This window comes from Eublepharis macularius, chromosome 3, assembly GCF_028583425.1.
Source record: "Eublepharis macularius isolate TG4126 chromosome 3, MPM_Emac_v1.0, whole genome shotgun sequence".
Lineage (NCBI taxonomy): Eukaryota > Metazoa > Chordata > Lepidosauria > Squamata > Eublepharidae > Eublepharis > Eublepharis macularius.
Genome location: NC_072792.1, coordinates 151,366,999 through 151,383,886, shown reverse-complemented (window position 1 = coordinate 151,383,886; position 16,888 = coordinate 151,366,999). Strand labels below are relative to the sequence as shown.

The 16,888-nt window shown below is 42.4% G+C and overlaps 1 protein-coding gene across 1 annotated transcript in view; it reads left to right on the top strand.

Moving 5' to 3' along the window:
* The first annotated feature begins 5,503 nt into the window (after positions 1–5,503).
* Positions 5,504–16,888, top strand: part of NBEA (neurobeachin) — a 702,521-nt gene continuing 691,136 nt past the window's right edge. Inside the window, exon 1 of the mRNA XM_054973860.1 lies at positions 5,504–5,966. Coding sequence (XP_054829835.1) covers positions 5,613–5,966 — 354 coding nt within the window. The 5' untranslated portion in view covers positions 5,504–5,612. The remainder of the gene's footprint in view (positions 5,967–16,888) is intronic.

The following is a 16,888-nucleotide window of genomic DNA, read 5'->3' as shown; positions in this document are numbered from 1 at the left end:
CTTCTTCCATCTCTGCCTGTTCAATAAAGTTGTTTCTTTTTGAACATTATACGGTCTCCAGTATCATTTCCAACACAATGGAAGAGGGCTTCTGCTTCCCCCCAATCAAGTTCCCAGGCTGGGCTAAAAAGCCCCAAATTATAACGGCTTTTCATGGTGGGACATACAGACTTTCAAACCATAGAGACATGCTACTTGGGGCTGCTCAGCCAAATAAGGTAAACCTGAACTTTGGTGGGAAAAATCTGCCTCATAGTGGGGGAGTAAAGAGGAGTCCATCATAGTAGTCTACACCAATATTTATTGTATGTTTTCTCCTGCTCGTCCTGCATTGTTCTCTACTTTATAAATTCTATTTATTGCATTCCTTGTATTATAGTGGTTCCCAAACTCTTTGAGTACAAGTACCCTCTTTTAACATCAAAAAATTTCATGGACTCCGTAATAGTTATTATAGTATTAGTATCTGTTTCTAAGAAAATTCATAATGACAAAGAGCTGCCATGAAGTCAGTAACACATTTAAATGGATTTGAATTTGATTAATCGCAACAGCATCTACATACATCTGAAAAATTATTATATGTGTGAGATATATTGTGTGTTCAGTCTACAGGAGGTATGAGTACTTATTTATTATAGTGAGTCATTTAATGATATGGCCGGTGCTATTTTGCAGCTTTCAGAGATTGGAGATCTGGTTGAAGGGTAGACTATACAGACAAATGACACAGTATCAGAAAGCTTCATATGTTGTATAGTTTGGAATTACTGGTATAGCTTCTTAGAATTACCCCTTTGCTAACACAACAGTTACTCTATACTCATGAGAATTCGCTTGGATGTCCAATGAGCTTTCAGCCGACAGAAAAATTGGTGGATGCTTATTTTACTTTTAACTCTGCTTTTCAATAGGAAATTAGTTTCCAAAAGAACTCACAGGTATCAGAATCTAACTCAAATAAATAATGATTAAAGTGCAATACAAAATGTTCCTTGTGGAGAGAATTCTGAATTGTGATGGATCTAGGCATGATCAAGGGATCTAGCTGCTCTCCCCACCCATGGCCTTAGCAATGGCACTTGGCTTAGAGGAAGGAGGAACTCATCATCAGAATATGCTGTCAGATTTGTGGGTTCATGTTGAGCTGCAGGTCTTTTCCACAGCTGATAATGTACTGATACTGTAGTAATGGCAATGTAGATCTAGTGATTTAGTGTAATGTAGATCTAGTGATCTAGTCTAGATGGCAAAATAAATGAGAAGTCCAGTGGCACCTTAATGAGAAACAAAATTTGTTCTAATATAAACTTCCTATACTAATATAAACTTCTTGAGTCGCTGCTGTCTTCAGATGCATGACCCCATTCCTGCACATACCAGGCTACTCTGTGATGGTTGAGAGTGAGACACAGTATCCTGGTGAGGCTCCTGGCCCCTGATAGATGCCTAATGCATGTGTGAACTTTCCTTGGCTGGCAGAAATGTGAGAGGGGCCCCAAAGGAAGCTGCCATCTGAACAGCAGCTCCTTAAAGGTGAGTATTTCCAGCTTTTGTCAAAGGTAGGAGGAGATGGGTGAGGGGAGCCAATATGCCTTGCCTAAGCCTTTCATGCTCCGACTTTGATGGCTTATGCTAACCCAATCACCATAGATCTTGGAAACTAAGCAGGGTTAGCCCTGGTTAGATGAGAGATCACAAAGGAAGACCAGGGATGCAATGTAGAGGCAATGACAAACCACCTCTGTTTGTCACTTGCCTTGAATACCCCAGCAGGGGGTGCCATAAGTTGGCTGTGACTTGATGGCACTTTTCACCACCCCAAGAGTCTCATGAGTTCTCCTGGTGATTAGGCAAGCAGTCCTGACTGAGCCAGTGCACCCTTGGGGGTCTCCAGCTGAGGATGGCCCAATGCAGCCTGCCTGGTTGGGGGCAAACCAGTTGGGGAGGTGTGGCCATGCTGCAACAAACCAATTAGTGGATGAAGCCCAGCATGCAGCCAGTCTAGTGCAGAGTTGGGAGGACATGGCTGCCATGGAGGTGAGCCGGTGGGGGTGGGGCACAGATGGGAAAGGCAGAAAGCTGCACAAGCTGGATGGATTCATAAACCTCTTTTAAGAACTTTATGCCCCCCCAGGGATCCCTGGCCCACAGGCTGAAAACCACTATACATTGTTCCATACATTGTTGTTTTGCAATGTTTTTCTAACTTTTGAATCTAATACTATTGTATTGTTAATCTGATGTCTTATGTTGTCTGATTACATTGCTGTAATCACCGGCTGGCTTCCTTGCAAGGAGAGATAACTAGAAACTTACAGCATTTTTTAGTATTTGCTTTGTTTTATATTGTATCCTCCAGTTTCTTTCAGTCTTACATGTTGCACATTCTTCTCCCGCAGACACCCTTTCCACACCATCCATCTAGGCAGGAAGCCCACCTACTCCAAACCTGATGAGCACTTGGCCAGAGCCAGAATGTTCCACTGAGGGAACTTGGGTAGAGTACAAGTTTGTTACAATAATTAACAGTTTTTCCCTAATAGTGAGATGAGTACTTCTATGTTGGACTGGAATAGTCAGGGCCAGCTTTATAAAGGTGACAAATGGGGGGAGGGGGTAATTCAATTTATTAATTTCAGTTGCTGGGGGGGGCACCAGTTGGAGTTTCCAGCTCAAACATCAAAATGTCTTCAACCATCCTCAGGTATTGAAGGGGGACAAATGATGCCCAAAGTTTCCTATATTTTTTTCCATTTTGCCTAATGTTTACAATATAATCCTGTAAGATCACTCTCCTGAGGCTAAGCCCCACTGAATAGACCTAAGCAGGATTCTGAATAGACATGCATAGGATAGCACTGTTAGTTGATTAATTTGATTACAAATCTTTTGGGAGATGAAAAAGTTGCCCTCCATTAATCTTTTCCATTCCCCCAACATTCTGTCTACTGCTGTAATGTTTAACTGAACAATTGGTTAGATTAACTGATTAAATTATTTCAATTAACTAAAAAGGTGCTCCTGATTAACTGGCAACAGATTTTTTAAAAGAAATTGTTCATCTAGCTACCATGGGTAGCAGGCAGTATATTAGAACTGCCTCCTTCTCCATCAAAAGAGATAATGTATCTTCTAAAATAGTGCCTTGCATGCTGCACATTTAGGCATTTGAAAAATGCTTTTCCTTTCAGTTCTTCATTCATATGCATATTTTATTTAAAAAAATATACTTAAGCAGTTAAGGGTTTTTTTGAAAAATTCAATTGACAGTCCTAATTCTGTCACATTCTAAAGAACAGACTCTAGCACTGGTCAACACAGAAGGAAATTGGCTTAATAGCTGGGGGAGCGAACAAGTTTAGCCTTTTATCGCATCTTGAGAACAATCTTGTATTTCTTTTAAGTTATGTCCATTCATTTTTACAGAGGAAAGCAAATTATGTGTGTGGAGCATTGTAATGAGGACAAAATCTGTCAGCCATTTCTTACACAGTGATCAAGTCACTTGGAGATAAGGGCATGGAATGTTGAGAAGGTACGCCACTTTCCTATTCCAAATATTATCAATAGTTATTTCTGACACACAATCTTGTTTGATGGGCAACTGCTAGGCTCTAGAGAGGGGTATTAATGCACTTATTTATACCCTATGTTTCTCACTGTTCTTGGGGTGTTTTCCCTAGTGGATGTTCTGAATTTTTAATGCTCATGAAATGTGCAGGGGAAACTCATTGGCACTGTGCAACTGTTCATTTACTGCATGGGGTAAAATTAAGAAAGATTCATTATCTCAGGCCAAAAGGACTTCAGGTGCTGGTGGGAAATATCATATTCTGTTCAGGTAGTATAATCTGAAGAATGACACTGCAATTCACTTACAGAGAAAAAGCAAAACAATGCATTCAGAGACGCTCTATGGGGCACAAAACATACCAGCCATCCCTGACACTTAGTGATCCAAACTGGCCTCTCCCACACCATTTTGTAACTCTTGTCACTCCATTCATCTAAAGAAATGGATTCTCACAAAAGCTTACACTGGAACAAATTTTGTTAGTTTTTAAAGTTACCGCTGGATTTGTTTTAACTTCGTTGACAAAGCCTAACATGGCTACCCATCGGGACTTAGCGATGCAGTCACTTGGTAGTATGGGCATGGAAGATGATGAGTTACCTCACTTTCCTGCACTAAGCGGTATCAATATAATTACAGTACTGTGTTCAACATGGCAATAGCTGTGCAACTTTGGAGGGTGGTGGTGGGGAGTTTTCTTATTAAAATATTTACACACCCCACCCTTCCCAGAGTCCATCGTGCCTATTTTGTGGCAGAATACTGTGTTTCTTAATGGTCGAGATGTGCTAAGGGAAAACCTTTGGATGTCGACGGTTAAACGAGTAATAACTGCATATGCACTACATGGGGAATCCAAATGGCTTAGTCCATTGTGTTCTGCTAGGTCTTCAGGTGATGGGTAGGTGGGTATTTTCCATTTTAGGGTTGCTAGATTGATATCTGAAGGAAAGTACGACCTAGGGAACTAATTTTCTCGACAAGAGCAGCGAAGTGGTGCGATGTATATGAAAATCTCCTTTTCTTCTCGATGATCCTGAGATGTATTGTGCCTGAAGAAGCAAAGCCTTTAAACAGAGAGGCGGCGAGGGTACCAGATGTCCCTGCCGGACTGACTGAACAGAAGCCCGCGCTTTCGACAGACAGCTGGATCCCCTCACGCGGTGATTTAACTCGCCCTCAGGCAGGCTGGGGGTGGCGACGGAGGGAGGGGTGCTGCCACCTGCTTCTTTCACCGCCGCGGCCCTCGTAGGGGGCCCTGAACCGGCTCGAAATAGCTCTAGGTCCTCTCGCGCGGCCGTTGCTGTGTCAACGGTGGACGGTGGGATAAAATTTTTGCCGGCGCGCGCGAGGGGTAATGTGGGGGGCGGGGGAGAGGAAAGAACCCGCGCATTGTATAATCCCCCTCACAACCGCAGCAGCCCAGTTTGGTCTTCTCCTCCCGCCAAAAAAAGCGGGCCGCTGAGAGAAGCGACTTCTGCGTCTGCCCCGCGAATGTGAGAGAAGCGGGGAACGGAAGGACGAGGGGTGGAGGGAAAAGGGGCTCCGGAGGCTGCTGAGGGAGCGCGGCCACTCCCCCCACGGGCTCCGCAGCGCAGGCGCCCTAGCGGCTACCGCAGGCAGGGGGCGGCAACATGGCGGAGTGAGCGGCGGCAGCGGCGGCGCCTCTTCTGGCTCCACAACAACAGCGGGAGCTGCGGAACGAGCTTCCCGGTTCTCATCGCTTCCGACGCCAGCCTTCCCCCTCCGGCACCTTGGCCAGCTGTCTGGCGCGGCTGCTTCGGGGGAGCGGGCGCGAGGCGGCTGCGGCTAACGGGGCAGCAGCGCCCATAATAATCCCTCATTCTAGAGCCGAGGGGGGAGCAGCTCCCGGGACGGTCCTTCGGCGGCGGCGGCGGCGGCGGCTCGGGTCCGCTCTCTGCGGCCCCGCTAGGCGCTGCTGCTGCGGTTTTGCAGTTGTGGTGGATGCGCAGCTCCTCGGCCAGGGCGGAGTGCGGCGGTGGCGGCAGGTACTGTTGGCAGCAGGCAGGGATAGATGGCGAGCGAGAAGCCGGCGTCGGGGCCGGAGCTGCAACCCGCGGGGCTCATCGCTGTCGGGGCCAGCAGCAGCGGAGGAGTCGGCGGCTCTGGGGGAGCGACAGCACTGGGAGGAGGAGGTGGCGGCGGCAACCACAGCAGCGGCGGCGGCGGCGGCGGCGGATCGGTGACGGCGGCCGCCGTGATGGGGGAGCTGAGGGCGTCGAGCTCCGGGTCTGTCGTGCTTCCCGCGGGGATGATTAATCCGTCGGTGCCCATCCGCAACATCCGCATGAAATTTGCGGTCTTGATCGGACTCATCCAAGTCGGGGAGGTCAGCAACCGGGACATCGTGGAAACCGTGCTGAACCTGGTAAGGGGAGCCGCACTTTGCCTCACCCCACCTGCCTTGGCTCTACACAGAGCTCTTGGGGATTGGCTGCCTCCCCCTCACCCAGGTCGAAAAACGGGGTCTCGGGGGCACCCCATCAGTATCTCTTGGGCTTCCTTTTGGGTCTCCTTTCCTCTGGCTTTGGATGCCCAGTGTGCTCTTGTGCCCTCTGACTGCTCCATCATCCTGTCTCCCACCCTTCCCCTCCACCCACCCCACCCCATGGTCCTTGATACCTATTTTCTTCCTGACGTATTCCTCTTCCCATCCTTTCTTGTTGAACTATTTTGTCATTTGCTAGTAACACCCATCACATTTTGCTGGATGGGCCCTCCATAACCTGGTGTGCCCTCTCTGTTCTCCTTAACACCCTTCTGCCCCTTTCATGATATCATCTCCTTCCAACAGCCACCTACTGACCCTTCCAAAGGCCTGAGGCGGATAAATCCCTTACCTCCGGAAGTGATACCTTTTTACTTTACTGTGAATCAATGGTTACTTCTCTTCCATCCACCTTCTATTGCAAAGATCTTTTTTCTTATGCTTTGTGCCCAGAGTGACTTCAATTTTTATCACTACTTGTTCACGCTCAATCAGTCTCATCTATGGGTACTGTTTAGTTTGTTTTCTTGCCTTGCCCTGAACTGCCTGCTGTATGGAAGGTTTCTTTCTTTCATAGAATCACACAGTTCTGCTCTTTGCTTCTTTAAATGTCACTCGCTGTAAAACTGGATTTATTCTTGTAGTTCGTTCTCAAGTTCAGGTGCTCATAGATAGTTTTATAATCTTGTGACTGTAGTCTGCTCTCAGGCTGCAGGATTTGATAGTACATCTATTTTTAATTGTATAAGATTAAAGAACAGCCCCAGATGGCGTCTTTTCTCTGTAGCTGAAATGTGTGAATGATTTAACCCTATTACCTTGCAGCCGGTTGCGTTTGACATTTTGAAGAAAGAGGTTTGATATCTTCTAATCTGTTGATAGTTGTAGAGTGTTATTACTGTGTTGCACTTGCTGCCTTACTTGTCTTTATTGTTTGAAGTACACTTCTTGCCCATTATTATCAAATAGTCCAGGGTATATATAGAAGAAGCAACATTTCATATAACCTAATCTAGCCTGTAGTCATTTCATAACGCAAAGCAGGTTCTGCAGAACTGTTTGACAGTGTTTTAGAACTTCCTATATACCAGAAGCTGGAAATCTACAGAAGCCCAATGAGAGGTCCTAGATATGAATCACTTTCAATTATGAGTAGCTTGGTACCTCTCCTGAATGCAAAATTTGTTGCAGGAAAGCTGATGAAGCAATGAATGAGTTGAAATAACCCGTTTTGGGTGTAAAGTGAGTAGTAAATCTGCTATTGTGTGGCAGATAAAATGCTTTGGTAACAAAAAAGTTTACATTAATATGATGCTTATTTTGTTGCAATGGCAGGCATGGAAATGGAATTTTGCTGGTTACTTTGAAATGATACACTTTGATGTTTAGTAAACATTCACATCTGACTGAATCTGCAGAACTACTACTGCACACAGACAGGCAGGCTGTTTAATATTTATAGCTTTATGGATGAACAAGAGTTAGAGCTCTGATGGCTTGAGAGGGCTTGGACAAAGATGATACACTGTTGATAGTTCCTCAGCATTTATACCCTTTTTTTTACAGTTTTCAAAAATATTTATTTAAAAGGATAGTTAAGTTGTTTTAACTTGGTACTTGTTATGACTTTTATTTCAAAGTGACAGTGGAATAACATAATAATAATAATATTTGATTTATATACTACCCTTCAGGATGACGAAATGCCCACTCAGAGTGATTTAGAAAGTATGTCATTATTATCCCCACAACATAATCACCCTGTGAGGTGGGTGGGGCTGAGAGAGCTAGAAGCTGTGTCTGACCCAAGGTCACCCAACTGGCTTCAAGTGGAGGAGTGGGGAATCAAACCCAGCTCTCCAGATTAGAGTCCTGCACTCCTGACCACTACACCAAACTGGCTCTGAATGTCCGTACATAATATTTAACTAAGCAGCTTCAGGTAGATCATGCCTTAAAGGTAAAATGCTTCATTCATTTCCAGGACTGCTTTTGTCCTCATCTATCGTTTTGATAATTAAAGAAATTAAATCTCTAGGAACTTGTAGGTATGTTATAAACCTGACCAAGTCTGATACTAGTTTTGTAGGTGCGTGTTTTCTGATGCTACTTAAAAATATGTAGCATGCACTTCAAATTCACTTGGAAAATTTTTGTTATTGTTGAAATTCACATGCTAGTTGTATTTAGTGATATCCATTGGATCCATTTTCTGGCAAAGGCAGGGGGAATCATTCAGAAGGTGCCGCGGTAGCAATGCATTCTGTACTAGCATCACTGAGCATATGCAAAAAGCATGGGGAAGAACATTATGAAAAGAATGTGTAATTTTTCTTTTGGTACAAATACCTACTAAGAACTTGCTTTTTTAAAAAAAATATCAAACTGAAATCTAAACTCCCTCACAAGGAAAACACATTCTACTTTGAAAAAGAGAAAAGCAATGTTATAAAGGTCTATTCTAACTACCACAAAAGGTCACTGGCTGCTGTGTTATTGATTCCAACTTCATGTAGTTAACTTTAATTAATTTCTTTTATATTTGTATAAGGGAAAGAGGAAGAGTAGGTGGAAGCCTGAAGATGGGAAAGGCTTTAGAATCAAAGTGTGAATGGGTAGTGATTGCAATGGGATCCTAAATTGCTGTTTTTTGGATTATTAGAAAATACAGAGTTAGATACAGACTAAAGTGGCAATTTCCACTGATTTTCTCTTCCTGCTGCAGACCCCCCTCAAGTCCTTCCTCAGAGTTCTTTATCTCCCATGTCCAGCATTTAGTGGGGATCAGTGGACTGCAGTGGGAGGGAGGAGGTAGAAAAGTTCTTCCCATTGACTGGATATTTAGTGTGGATTCAACCTATAGCATTTGTCTGACAATCTGTCTTCAATTATCCATACCAATAACTTTTGAAGCATTTTTCTTATGGGGAGTTGCTTTTAGACAAGTCATCTAAAATTTGATTAGCAACTCCAGTTCTCATATTTTATCTTTTTGTGGGAAAGTGGCTCTTGATGTATACTGAAAACATCAATTTTTGAAAGTTCTGATTTTGATCTGCTTGATTGTAATGACAGAAAATATTAAGGTTAAAAACTCAAAAATTTACACCTCTGTATGAAGCATTTGTAAGTTTGTACTGAAATCAGTACAAACCAATGTATGTAGAACAGCAATCTAAATTTTAATGTTTTTTTGTACTCAAATCCTCAGTATGAGTTGCATTGCATTTGCTGCTATGTACCTGAACCATATTTGAGGATTTTTGTTAAAAAAAAAAAGATATTCATCTGTGAGACAGTGAAGAGTTGCAAACAGTTGATTAATAGAGATTGCTGCTGAAATATCTAAGTATGTTCTGCACTGTTTATGGTCAAATGTATGCAGATTTTTTTGCTATTGTTAAAGTGTTTCAGGTTTGATTCATACTTAAACTAGGGTACGTAATATGTATTCTGAGTAACCTCTCATTTTCATTGTAGGTACATTTGATGATACTGCATATGCATTTAGAGTTGGCTACTTTTTGTCCTAAGTTTAGAAAATAAATTTTCAGGTTTTTGTACAGATTTTTTTAAAAATAGATATTGATTCCCTGGAGTTGTATGTTAACACTCTACAGCCACTCTACAGCCACTTTCCAATTTCATCGAGTGGGGTTAAATTTAGGTAGTTGAAGAACGTTGGTGATTAAACTTGTCTTTTCTGTTTGGAAGGGTCTTTCAAAATGGCTGATGTTCTAGAGGAATTGGATCCACTTGAGTAGGGCTGGCATTTGCAGAGTAGGGCATGTTCATGGAACCAACCTTGCTGTTAGAAAAGCAGGTTGGTATGGTGGCCAAGACTGCCTTCTGTCAGTTGTGTTTGGTCGCTAACTATCATCTTTCTTAGACTCAGCTGATTTGATCCATGCTATTCTGAACTTGTGGTTGGGCTACTGAACTTTACATTTGACTGCCCTTGAAAAGAACCCAGAAACTTCAGCTGGTTCACAATGTAGCAGCCCAATTATTGTCAGGAGCTAGCTGATAGGAATATATCTGCCTATCTTAAAACAGCTACATTGGCTGTTAGCTTTGTTGATTTAAAATTTTAGTTGCTTTTAATTACTATTTGTAAGCCACCTTGAGCCATGATGAAAGGTGATATATAAATATTTTAATTAAACATCTAAATAAAAAAAAACTTTTTAATTATTTGCTATTCCTATAGAAATATCAGGCCTATTTTATCTGTGAAATCATTTCTCAAACAATGAACATTAGTTGACATACATTGATCAAATACTGAACTAGAGAATATCATTTTGGTACTAAGAATGTTTCTAATAACTTATATTTACTTAACAATGGGCCACTTTCTGATTAAAATATATTTTTGGAAAACCTAAAGCCAGAGTATCATTGGCTACATGGAACTCTGTGTTGGCTCTTGTTGAACCTATTAGACTGTAAGCTAAGCAGTTTATCCTTTTACTTTCACTTAACCGGTTTTAGGTCAGAAGGAAATGAGACAGATTGCTCTATCTGTTAATGTCACATTTTGTGACTATCAGTTGTGAAATACAGGTGCAAGGACATAGCAGCAGGTTCTGAATTGGTGTTCTACTGAGGTGATGGTCCAGGGTGGTTTCCGTTCAGGCTCTCCAACCTAATGAAATACGCTTGGATTTCTTAATAGCTGAATAGTAGAGGGTAGGTAAATAATTAGCTCAGTCAAAATTATTGCAACACATATGACAAGCTGCTCTCTGATAATGTAAGATTGTCATTTCACTGCTGACTCCAAAACCAATTTCACATGAACACATGAAGATACCTTATACTGAATCAAAGTCAGTATTGCTTGCTTAGACTTGCAGTGGCTCTTGAACCTCTCAGGTGGATGTCATGTTTTTTTTAAAAAAAACTGAGGTAAATGTATCAGAGAAAAGCATGTGTTCCAAACTAGGATGTAGCTCTGTTTAGGACTGCATTGTTAGCCTACCAACTAGTGTTCATAAAAAACCCACCCACATTCTTTCTTCTGTTTGCTTATATCTTCTCTTACTAGTGCTCATGTTTGGTGAGAGTAGCACCACAAATTTCTTCTAATTCCTTGAAGATTATGAACAGGTTACAGAGAAGTGAAGAGTTGGCATCAGTGTCAACAGCAGCATTGTTCAGTTAACCTAATGATTATATCCTGTGACTAGGCATTTCTGAGCTTGGAATCCACAAAGATAGAAATAGTGGCAACTATAAATTTAACCCTGGGAACTTTCACTTGCTCCTTTCCTAAATACACAGCTTGAATTGAGAGACCTCTCTTAAGTTTTCTGCGCAGTGCAGAGTTGGAGGGTAGTCAGTTTAGGCCAAATGTGAGATGCCAGTCCATTCTCTTTCTGAAGAAAGGAGCTTTGACTCTTAGAAGCATATATCCTGGAAAACTTGTTGGTCTCTAAGGTACCACTGAACTCAAATCCTGCTGTTCTACAGCAAATTAACATGGCCACCTTCCTAAAACATTCCCTTTCTCTGTCCTCTGGTTCACATAAGATCGTGAGTGAGTGGAGGAATCTTTTCCCTCCCTTTGCAGTAGATTTTGTAGGATGTCAGCAATAGCCTAAGTTATCACTGTTATCCCAGTGACAAGTGAGTGAATCTTCTTTTGCATCTTGTGTGGGGAAAAATTGGATGCATCAGTAGCGGTTTATATTGCTTTGGACTTTCTCCACAGCCTGACATGCGCAGAGTCTCAGGGAGAGAGGGAACCATGGGGAGAGAGAACCAATTCTAAAGTTAAACCCTGTTCTTGCCCTGACCTGGGTAGCCTGGACAAACCTGATCTTGTCAGATCTTGGAAGCTAAGTATGATCAGCCTTGGTTAGTAATTGGATGGGAGACTTCCAAAGAAGACCAGGGTTGCAGGGGCAGGCACCTCTGTCAGTCTCTTGCCTTGAAAAACCATAGCAGGGGTTGTCATAAGTTTCCAAGCCTTAAGTATAGTTATGCAATTGTGGTAAGAGTTGAAGTTGTGAAGATCTCTTCATCTGTGTGATTATGCTGTTGCAGTAGCATATCCTTGTAAAGCAACTCCCTCCTGCCCCCACTTAATTGGGAAGTATGCTGGTATTTAAGTTAGTGGGTCTAAAGAAAATATAAACCATTGCCTGTAGTAATTAATTCCTTGATAAAGGCCTCCAAAATTTGATATAGATGTTGCTATATGGGTTGGGTTTCTATTGATTTCCCTCTCCCAAAGCCATAAAAGTCAGGCTCATGAAAGTGCAGTTTATAGATATAGAAAAACTGCTAACTGCAGAGGTTTTTGTTGTTGATGTTGTTGTTGCTAATGGAACTTTTTATTTGCTTTGATGAAGACAATTACATTTCTTAAGTTTAAAGTTATGACTGTTACAATGATAGAATGTCAGTGTTGTTCAAGATTTCCTATGACTGTCTCCTTTACTTTTTTTTTTTGGTTGTCTCTGCTGTGCTGTTCTTCTTGATTTGAACCATGGCTTAAGAAAGATATATAGAAAGCCCACATTGATGTACATGACCATTTTCACAATCAGCCACTTAAAATGGCTGTAAGTTGAAACCATAAAGCAAGAATAAGATGTACTGAAGTGTATATAACTTATTGAGAAACATATAAAGAATATAAGAATTCCATTTTACAGTCCGTTGAAAAGAAGCTTGAAATGTTCAGTTTTATCTCAGAATGAACCCAGAACGTCTACCCTAAAAAATTACAATTCATGGAAAAGGAGGACATTAAATTAGTTCTAAGTAAATAGGCTAACATTTCAACAAAGCAAGTTTTAAACACTGAAAATAGATTCACCATAGAGAACATATATTTATGTGCACATGTGGGCATTTGCAGTAGAATTTCAGCTTTTAATTTTTTTTGTGTTAGTGTGTAATTGGTGGTATAGTTTAATTTTTTAGAAGCCACTTTCATATTTTTCTATTTAAATCTATACTGGTTTTTATTCTATCTGGATTTCAGTAAAGCTTTTGACAAGGTTCCTCATGATGTTCTGGTGAGTAAACTGGAGAACTGTGGACTGGACTCTAGGATGGTTAGATGGTTAGGGAACCACACCCAAAGTGTTATCAATGGCATCACATCTGATTGAAGGGAGGTGTCCAGTCGAGTGTCACAGGGGTCGGTTCTGGGCCCAGTGCTTTTCAGTATTTTCATAAATGATCTGTATAAAGGTGTGAAGGAATTATTCATTAAATTTGCAGATGACACCAAACTGGGAGGAGTAGCAAACACTCTTGAAGACAGAGAAAGAATTCAACAAGTTCTGATCACACTGAAAAAGTGGGTTGATTTGAAAAGGATGCAGTTTAACATGGATAAAGTCTGGGTTCTACACCTGGATGACAAAAATGCACAGCATGCATACTGGATGAGGGATACACTTCTAAGTAGTAGTGTGTGTGAACAAGATCTTCGGATGGGGTAGATGGGAAACTAAATATGAACTGTCAGCAGGGCCGGATCTAGGGTTGCCGGTGCCCAGGGCAACCCAAGTCCAGCTTTTCCCCTGGATGTGTGTGCAGTGTGTGTGCGCGCTCCCAGTGCTGCGTGATGATGTCACTTCCATGACATCATCATGTGGCGGTGGAGGTGTGCCGCCTGCTTGGCAAGTTGGCTGCCCCGGTGCACGGGGCACCGTGGAGCTGGCGGGGGGCAATGCAGGCAGCTGAGCGGAGGCCTGGGAGGCCATCCGTTCCATTCGCCTGCCCCGCCGATGGTGTGGCCGGCTTGCCGCACACTCCCTGTCCTGTGTGCGCGGCAAGCCAGCTGCCCCATCGGTAGGGCAGGGGAATGGCGCGGGTGGGCTCCCAGCCACCTGCGCTGCCCCTGCCAGCACTGGCACGCTCCCGGCAGCTGCACCCTGCGTCCCCTCTTTGGCAGCGCTGGGGTCAGACTACCACCCCTGCCCCCCCATCGATCCGGCCATGACTTTCAGCGTGCTGTAGCAGCAAAAAGGCTAATACAATCTTGGGGTTTATCAACAAAGGCATAACATTCTTGTCCTACTGTACTGGTCAGGTCACACTCTGTTTTGGTCCCATGTAGAGTATTGTGTGCAATTCTGGAGGTCTCACTTCAAAAAGGATGTGAACAAATCGGAATGGGTGCAGAGGAGAGCAACCAGGAGCAGCCTGGAGACAAAGTCCTATGAGGAAACACTGAGGGACTTGGAATGTTCAGTTTAGAGAAGAGGAGGTTGACAGGAGACATAATTGCCCTTTTAAAGTATTTAAAAGAATTAAGTATTTAATACTTAAAAAGTATATACTTAAAACTATTAAGTATTTAAAAGGCTGTCACTTAAGGGAGGGAAAGGAACTTGCTATTGGCATCAGAGAATCAAACTTGAAACAATTAGTTTAAAATACAGGAGGAAAGGTACTGGTTGTATATTAGGAAACAATTCTCCACGTTAAGAGCAATTTAACAATGGAATTGATTGCCTAGGGATGTGAGTTCCCCCTCATTGGCAGTCTTCAAGGAGTGGCTGGATGGATACTCCTCAGCAGGGGTCATTTTGTAGAAAAAGGGCTAGAGGAACTCATTAGCATAACTCATGAGCATAACTCATTAGCATATGCCACGCCTCTTGCCATCGCCGGAAGTGTGTCGTTAGTGTAACTGATTTGCATATACCACACCCCCTGACTGGCTGTTTTGGACTCAATCCTGGCCATTCAGGGCCAAAATTGGGCCCAAAATGGCAAAAAGGGGCTGAAAAGGGGCCCAAAATGGTCAGGATCGGGCTGCTGCTGAGCGGGAACATGATCCACCACCCGTCAGAGGCCCGATCCGGGCCATTTCAGCCCCAGTCCAGGCTGAAATGGGCCCAAAATGGCCAAGAGTCAGGTGGGTGGGGCCACCTGACATGTGACCTCTTTGAGGAACTGCTGGAACTGCGTTCCTGTGCATTCCCCCTCGAAATGAGCCCTGCTTCTCAGAGATGCTTTTGGCTGTTTTTGTGTTGGGCAGAGAGTTGGATTAGATGGTAAGACTCCTTCCAATTCTATGATTCTAAATAGTATTCAGTTATTATTCAGTAGTTTCTCATTCTGAAAAGTATTGTATTGTGTCAAATAATGGGTAACTGTGGCATGCAAGCAGCAGAAGGGTGAAAGTAATAACACTCGGAATATATTCTCTCCTAGTTTATGAGGACTTTGAGCTACAGATCTTATGAGGAAGATGCAAAACGTTAAGGCTGCATTGTTGGTTGTTTTCCCTCTCTGTAAAGTGGTGTAATGAACTAGGATTGAAGTGAAGATGAATGATGAGAGTTGTAACCCTCTTTGCATGTACAGTACATAGAAATGCTCATGGGGTGTATGTTTACAATCATGAAATTTTCTTCAGAGTGAGTATGGGAACTGCTTTGAACTTCCTTTCACTCTAATACTACTTTTTAGTAGATTTGGGTAGGATAGATGCCATAATTAGAAATAATGACTCTTTCTAGCAATCTTGTAATAAATGGCAGGGCAGGGAGACTACTTCAGTGAATTGTGCTGTTAGTGCGGCAGTTTAACTTCCTGTTTTGAGGTTACATTTGCATGCTGCTGTTGATGCCTTATTTTTGCATTTTGTTTAATGTGTATGGAAAAGACTGAAAAACATTGGAATTGATGTGTGATTTATTTTCCTGGTAGTATTTAACCAAAATCCAAACCTGAATGAAAACTGCAATTGTGCTTACAGGTTCAAACAGGCAGGTAATTGGAGGCAAAAATAAGAAGATTAAACTAAAACAAGGTAATGGTTTCCTGTACCAAATGATAAATCAAGCTTATCTATTCTGTATTAATGGGTTCATAAGAAAGGTGCAGAGCTTAGGCCTCTGTCTTTTGTTTACTATGTTTATTTTTAAAAGTGCTTGCAGAGTGAAGTATCTACAGATATTATATTATGTGGGGGGGAAATGAAGCCGGTATAAAGGGAAGACTCAGTTTTTGAATTTGTTGTTTATAGTCTCCCTTTCTCACTGAGACTCGGTGTGAATTACACAGTGTAAGTCAATGTGGTCAGTGTTTGAGACATTCAGTAAAGAGTGCAATAGGGTATGGATAGCAGAAATTTGAAAACCAAGCATACATAAATCTGAATACAGAGTTGCAAACAATGCTGAAATAAAACATGAGCAATTTGACATGTCATTTTAAATGATGTGGAGACTACCTGGTAGGAGCATATTTATAGCAACAGAATATGCACAGTATGCAGTCCCTATGCCTTTCCCAAAGTATCTCTCAGCCATTTTCTTGCAGCACAGCCTTATTACCTATTTTCAGAAGCCTTCCTGAATAATTCAGTTTTGCATAGTTTGCAGAAAGCCAGGGGAGTGGGAGCTTTCCTGACGTCTTCAGGCAGGCCATAAGGTTGGGACCACCACAGAGAATGTGTGTGTGTACGGCATTCAGCTTATTCAGTTAAAAGAGCAGTACTATGATAACATTTGAAATGGCCTCTGCTATATGGCTACTGAAGGTCCTGTAGATTTCATTTGTAGTTTGTTTTGGATAGGAAAATGTTTGTCCTTGCACCTGCTGGAGGGTGGTATTGAAAGAGAGACAGTGATAGTAATAGGCATTGGCTGAAACAGACAGCATGTAGGTTCAGACACTTCGTAGATGGTAGTAATTAGAGTATCACCTAGTTCCTTTTCTAGATCTCATACCTCATCACAGTGTTAACTGCCCTTTAATATTACCTGTTGAGGGGAAGGTGAGGTAGTCATTAAGACAATATTATCTTATTCTCTTTAGGGAGT